Source organism: Equus quagga, chromosome 11 (genome assembly GCF_021613505.1).
Source record: "Equus quagga isolate Etosha38 chromosome 11, UCLA_HA_Equagga_1.0, whole genome shotgun sequence".
NCBI lineage: Eukaryota > Metazoa > Chordata > Mammalia > Perissodactyla > Equidae > Equus > Equus quagga.
This window is the reverse complement of record NC_060277.1, coordinates 57,769,887-57,777,069: the sequence shown is the minus strand read 5'-3', so window position 1 is coordinate 57,777,069 and position 7,183 is coordinate 57,769,887. Positions and strand designations below refer to the sequence as shown.

Sequence of the window (7,183 nt, the reverse complement as noted above, 5' to 3'; positions counted from 1 at the left end):
GTGAGGTAGCCATTAACTTCCACCTCCTGAACTATTGTGGGGACCACATAGCTGACTAGAGGGAGAGCACTTGCAATCTACAGGCCCTAGAATGTACCACCAGGAACCCCACCCACCCACCCACCCCACCATTTCTCAGAGGGGAAAAAACTTTGTAACTATTAGAAAGAAACATCTAGAACTGCCAAAAGTACTTACAATCAGCTACATATGGTGTAAAAACATAACGCATGGTTCTGTTTATTCTGCAACAGCATTTTTAAAAAATCACCAATTTTGATCAGGTAGAAAAGAAAACTGAGGAAGTCACTTTGACGATGCAATCTCCACTTAGAGAGATTCTCCTTGACTACTGCGTGGAGACAGTTACATGGCTTTATCTTATCTGGGACACTTTTTTAAAAATCCTCCTTCTGCTGTCTCTTTTCCCAGCCTTGGTGACTTTAGTCCATTAAAAATGATGTCACCCTGAATTCTCCTAGTTCTCAGCAGTCTCTCTTCTCAGGAAGCCTGGTCTGCCGCTCCTGGACCGCTGCCTCCCTTCCCTTCCCCCTCTGTCTCTCCCCTGGTCTGTAATTCCTGAGAGCCTGGGATGCAGTGGTGTCTCAGAGGAAGGAACCATCTGTCCAGGACCATGGAGAGCGACCGGCACGGCCACCCCCTCCCACAAGCTAGTCAGGCCACGCCTATGCCGCCGCAGGACCCAAAGTTGAGGGATTACCTATCAACAGCCGCAAGTGGTCTTTCTGTGACCTACATAGTGTCACCTAAAAACTCACCCAACATGGCAAAATTAGGAGATCTCAAGGAAACATGGAGATTTCCTAGCTGTTCGTTAAGCAGCAGAAGTTCAGGCACGTGTGGACCCAAATGCCTACAACCAGGGCTGCTCTTCTGCTGGGGTGTCAACCAGGGCTGCTCTTCTGCTGGCATGCGGCCGTCAGGCCCGTTGGCAGGCATCCATGCCAACTGGTTGGGCATACATTTTGATCAATTGGACATCTTATCAGCTTGGTTGGTGCCCATGCCATATGAGTTATTCAGATTTTAAATACCACCCCATCCTCAACAGCTGCCTGGGGCTGAGCATGCCCCATTATTCCCTTGATTATTTCTATGCCTGAACTGCTGTGTTTTCTTAAAGCAGAGAAGTACTTCTAGTAGCTATATCTTTCAACAGAGGAGGAAAACAAAAGCTAGATGTGGAGACATGTTTGCTAAGATTGACAGAAGCATGGTTCTTCATGGAAGGGAAGAAGTGGCTAACTCAACACTCATTCTAACTTCCTTTTCCCTTGCTGTCCTCTCCTATGGAGCCTGGGAACAAAAATGCCCAAGGTCCCCGACTCCTTTGCAGCTGGAAGTGTCCCCATGACTCATTTCTGGCTAACGGGGTGTGTAGGAAAGTCCCCATGCAATCAGTGGTTTGTGTAGGATGTCTGGTCCTACACAAAGTCTTGCCAGGAACCCCCATGGCTTCTGCCCCCTTCCTCTGCCTAGAATATGGTGCTATACTTGGCATGACTCAGCCATCTTGTGGTCATGAGGACAAAAACCACATGCTAAGAAGGTAGAACAATAAGACAGAAGGACCCTGGGTCCCTGTTGGCATAAGTGAGCCACACTGTCAGTTCTGGACTGTCTTGATGTTTGAGACAAATGATCCCTATGTATTTAAGGCCTTGTCAAGTTTTCTGTTACATGCAGCCTAACTGCCATGCCATGTGCCCAGTGAGTGACCTCCTGGCATGCCTCACTCATCCGCCTGGCTTTCACTGACATTGAGTTTGTATCCACTGGATTAATGATGAGTAGCTTTTAAAGACCTACAGTGTTTTCCAGAATTTGGCCAGCAATTCAACTTGTCTGTCTACAAGCAAGCTGGACTCCAATCACATCATCATCTTCACTGTGGAGACCGTTGCTGCCACTTACCGAGCCCTGCTAGGTAGAGGTTTTATGACCCCCATTTTCCTGGAAACTGAGACTCAAACAAGTTAAGTGCTCAGCCTGAGGTCAGTCACACAGCTAGCGAGGGGCAGAGTCTGTGCTGGAACCCGGGCTGCCTGACTCACTTTTCTACCGCTCCCTCTGCTGGTTACCTCCTGGAAGAAGCTGCTCCAGGCACTTCCTCCCTCGAGCTTCAGGGGTACAGAGAGCAGGCCCCGCCCCCGAGGCAGGTTTGGAGAGGCCAGGGATTCCCCTAGCCCTACAAATGATTTAACAGGAGAATGAGATAGTCCAGGCAATGCCCTTCTCTTACTAAGGTAGATCTTGAGGCCCAGAGCAAGGCGATGACTTGCCCAGGGTGACACAGCAAGTTGGAGATACGCTGGAGATGGGAACGGAGGGCCCTGCACCCTATCTCGAGCTGTGCGTCAGACCCAGACCTGGTTATTCTGTTGTACTGCTGGAGGCCGGGGTCCCTGACTCTTCTCTCCTTCCCCGAGTCTAGAGCCTCCCTCCAGCTGGAACCTGAGGGCTCAGCCTGGCCCATAAGGCTCCGGGGCCCCTCAAAGTGTCTCCCAAAGACCTCCACTCACTTCTTCAGTCACTCACACAGTCATTCGACAAGCATTTACTGAGTGACTCCAATGCGCCCGCCCTCCATGGGTGCTCAGGGAGCTCTGATGTGGTTGGGGAGACCGAGTCAGACCACAGCCTCTTCATGGTAGGGCTGTGACTGAGGGGCCCAGAGAGAACCCCTGGACCAACATGGGGGTCAGAAAACAGGCAGCTTGGAGGGGAGGGACATCTGTCTGGATTTTGACGTTCAATAAGAAGATTTTAGGCAGAGAAGGTGGAAGGGATCTCCCAAATGTGAAGGAACAGCACGTGCAAAGACAACGTGATGCACTGAAGCCACTGAACTGTACTCGTAAGAAGGGCTGGTTTTCGGTCCTGTGAATTCTCCCTCAATAAAAAGTAAATCCATACAATTTTTAAGAAGGTGGTGTGTGTGCAGGCACCCAGTACTGTGAGGCTGAGGAACAGGTGGAGGTGGGCCAGCAGCAGGAGGGGCCAGAGGGACCCGACAGGCCACAAAGGGCCTCGGCTTTGTGTCACTTGTAAAATTCAGCCATGGGCCTGGCCTGTGTCGCAGTCCACAGAGAATGTCAGGCGTTCCTGGCGTGGCCTCCCCGGGATTGCTGAGAGGCTGAGCCGGGAAGAAAGATCCATGAGGGCTGTGAGAGAAGCCATCTGGAGACCTGGAGTCACAGAGACCCCGGGTCCATCTGCTTCCAACGCCCTGTGACCTTGGCAAGTCCCTTCCTCACTTCTCTAAGCCTTGACAGCCCTGGGAAAGGACCTGGCCCCAGGGCTCCTGGGGAGGGGCTGGGAGGAGCCCTGCAGTAGGGGCTGCAGAGCCTCACGGGGGTGGAGCGAGGGACGGTGGGAGGACTCCTGTTGCAGTTGGCCGCTCCGCCCCTCCTCTCAGACGGGAGGCGGGGCAGGGCCCGAGCCCCTGCCTGTCTGAGCAGGAGGGCCAGGGTCTGTGGGCAGGACGCCGGCCCCTACCTCGGCAGCTTCCTCTTCCCCAGGCCGGTTCCCCTTTGCCCAGTGACGTGGGCCTTATGGGGCGGTAGGGAGGGCGCATGGAGAGGTTAAATTTCCTGGGCTGACAAGGCAGCGGCCAGACCCAGTGGTGTGAGACCCAGGGTCCCTCTCCCAATGCTGCCGCTGCTGCTGCCGCTGCTGTTCGGTGAGGAGCAGAGGGGCAGGGAGGGAGCTGTTGCAGAGCGGGGCGCCCATCCCTTGAGGGTTGAGTCCAGGTCTCTTAAAGCTGGTAACCCAGACTTGGGTTCGAGCACAGGAACCTGGGCGCAGGGGACAGGCAGCGGGGATGTCTAGTCTGCAGAGAGGAGCTCCATGTGGATGGGGACTGACCTTTGAAGATCCAGAGGGTAGAACAAGATTTACAGGGCAGGGCAGCTAAAGGAGGCCCAGTTGCCTTAGTAATAAGTGAGTTCCCTATCTTGACAGAAAAGCAAGCGGAGCTGGACACCCACATATAATGAGCTTCTGGGCAGGAAGGGGAGGAAATCTTCCCAGGGGGTGGATTATAGGGGAATGAGAAGAGGAGATCAAAGACGACTCCACAAAGGTGGGCTTTGAAGGCTGAATAGGAGTTCTCTAGGTGGAGAAGGCAAGGTATGATACACTAGGTAGAGAGAAAGCATGTGCAATCCTGGAGGCATAAAGAAGCATGAGTATACCAAGAGCTACCTTTAATAAGAATAGCTAAAAACGTATCGAGCTTCAGTCCATTCTGAGTATCTGACATATATTATCATATCTAATTTTCACAATGCCTTCCTGGGCATGACAAGGAAACGGGCACTCTGAGAGGTTCAAGAGCTCTCTCCAGGCCATGCTGGACTCCACTGCCAGTGGCTTGGTTTCAAGCTGGAGGGTGAGCAGTGGGAGCTGGGGCTGCAGGTTAGTAGGGCCCTGGGTGGAAAGATGGGGGTCAGATAGGACAGAGATGAATGGCAGGATCCCAGGCCCCAGAGCTGGTGCCTCAATCTCCGGCGGTGCAGGGCCCATGCCAGCGGAGGCCTACAGCAGGAAGGGCCCAGCCACATGGCCTTGGCAGGCAAGCATCTTCCTGGACACCAGGTACCGCTGCGAGGGAGCCCTCATCTCCCCAGAGTGGGTGCTCACAGGCGCCAGCTGCTTTGGCAGGTAGATGCAGGGGCCAGGGCGAGGGGTGGAGAGGGGCCCCGGGAGAGAGGCCCCCAGACTCACCACCTCCGGCTCTCCACAGCTGGCCTTCGTCCCTCTTCAGTGTGACCCTGGGCCCAAATCGGCTGGCACTGGATGCTTGCGAGAGCACGTCCAGCGTGGAGGAGCTGCTCCTGTCCCCAGGAGGGCCCGAGGGCTCTGGGCCTGGTGGCCTGGCCCTGGCCCGGCTGGAAAGGCCACCATCTCTCAGCAGTGCAGTGCAGCCTGTCTCTCTGGCCACTGGCCCCCAGCCTTCCCCCTGGCCGCAGCTCTGCTGGGCCCAGGGGTTTGATCTTGATTTTGGTAAGGATGGGAGCAGATCCCTGGGATGGCTGAGGGCAGCTGGGGACGCTGGACTGGGCAAGGCAGACATGACAGCCAGGGTGGAGCTGAGACCCTGCAGAGGAAGTAATCCCCAGAGTCCCTGAGCCCCAGAGAGCCACCAAGCCCTGGCCAGCTGCCTGGTGAGCACCATGGGCAGGGCAGAGGGCGGGCACTGACACCTTGCTGTGCCTGAGTCAGCTTCCAGCCCCAGCAGCTCAATGGCTAGCACTGGGCACTCTCCCTGCCCCCTCCAGGACTGCAGTGTGTCCCAGATCTCAGTAGGCTTGAAGCTTCCTTGAGAGGACCTTGAGAGTCTAACGGAGGATGGAGCTGTACTAAGAGGGAGCTGGGGGTGGGGAGTGTCAGGGAGGACTGGAGCCCCAGGAGGGGGTTGGGGGTGCGGGGGTTGGGGGGGAGACTTGAGGCTTTGAGGCAGGGAGGGAAGCCTTGCAGTATGTTAATAACCAGCAGGGCAGGACTGGTGCAAACCTGCAGTATGTGGGTCTCGGCTAAGGGTATGCCCCCCCCCCCACCCCGCCCCACATGCAGATCCCTACATCCCACCGAAAGAGCTGCACAGTGTCCCGCTGAAACCGCTGGATGTCAGCTCCTGCAAAGATGCCTTTCGCCTCCAACCTGACTGTCCCGACCTGAAGGTCAGCCTGCCCAAGGGCTCCCAGTGCACCAGGCTCCCCTACAGCTACTCCAAACTGGTGGTAAGGATTTCAGCCCTGCCCCGGGCAGGCATCGAGACGCACCCTCCCCCACAGTCCTTCCTAATGCCACTAAACCTGGGAGAGCTGGGCCTGGTCACCCTCCCACCCGCCTGGGGTCTCTCATCCCACAACACCCAGAGAACTGGCCTAGCTGCAGCCCTGATGGCCACCCCAGAGTTTCCAGGCTGCTGGGGAGACTCCCCCTTTAGGTCCTGTTTGAATGTGGGGCAGCCTTTGACACAGCCAGGTTTTAAACTACTGGGTGCTCCCTGGTTATTTGATAATTGCAAGCATTTTGTTGAAAACTGACTTTGGTGTAATACTGAGCCTCAAAAGCCACAAGGAGGAAAGAGTTGGGCGAGGTGGTAGAATTTGTGGGAGGAAGCGTTTTAACCGGAAAGAGAGCCTGTGAGGGGTGAGGAGGGGGTATGACCGAGTCCCTGGGGAGGTGGACAACCCTGCCAGAACTGCGTTATGTCGCACTTGGGCTCCCACCCATTCGGCCTCCCCAGCCTCAGCCTCGCCCGTCAGTGGTGTGAACCCTGGCTGCACAGTGCCCTCCCCTAATCAGGCATCTCTGCTCACCTCCGGTGGTGTCCAGGCTGGCTGTGACCCCGCCTTCTCTCTCCTGCACAGGTGTCTGATGGGGCCCCCCTGGTCTGTTCCCAGGGCAGAAACTGGTTGCTGCAGGGTGTGATGACCTGGAGTCCCTGCTTGGGGACCCGCCTCCCTGAAGTCTACATGCCTGTGTATCCCTTCCGTTCCTGGATCAGAGAGAAGGTCTCTAACGCCACCTTCTACACCTTGGCTAAGAAGTGCCCTCTGATCTTGCCCAAGACCAGGAAGAGGAGGCAGTGAGCCTCTGGAGTCCTGGGTTTGAATCCTGGCTCAGTTACTCACCTGCTGCTGTGACTGAGTCCCAGTCACCTCCCCTCTCTGAGTCTGCTTCCCTTTTTGTGTAGTGAAGGTATATTCAATCATTCACTCACTCAACAAGCCGTTACCACTGCTTACGATGCGCCAGGCAACCAGGACTCCAGATCAGCGCGGCCCCTGTGCTCATGGAGGCTAGATATGGCAATAATAAATACGCAAATACGAACCGTGGCGAGTGCTAAGAGGAACCAGATCCACGTGTTAATAGAAGCCGTGACCTACTGCGGCGGCCAGGGAGTGTCATTTGAAGTGTCCTGACAGAGCCGTGGGCTCTGTCACACTTCCCGCGACGGCTGGGTGACTAGGAGACCAGCGCTGCCCCTCCCTGAGCCTCAGTTTCCCGCTTCACTTTGAGGAGCGGCGGCTTGAACGTCAGGATTCTTTGGTCCCGCCCAAGTTTGTTCATTACACTTTCTCGGGGACGAGGGTCTCAAAGGCCACAAGGGAGCATCCCCTTGACCCGACGCACAGCGCTGCTCCCG

The 7,183-nt window shown here is 55.7% G+C and overlaps 1 protein-coding gene across 1 annotated transcript; it reads left to right on the top strand.

The window, feature by feature from the left end:
- The first annotated feature begins 3,987 nt into the window (after window positions 1-3,987).
- Window positions 3,988-6,870, top strand: LOC124246531 (serine protease 33-like). Its single transcript, XM_046674737.1, has 4 exons — window positions 3,988-4,686; window positions 4,769-5,028; window positions 5,599-5,765; window positions 6,402-6,870. Exons 1-4 carry the CDS (start codon window positions 4,373-4,375, stop codon window positions 6,621-6,623), a joined length of 963 nt encoding a protein of 320 aa, XP_046530693.1. The 5' UTR covers window positions 3,988-4,372; the 3' UTR covers window positions 6,624-6,870.
- The last annotated feature ends 313 nt before the right edge of the window (window positions 6,871-7,183 follow it).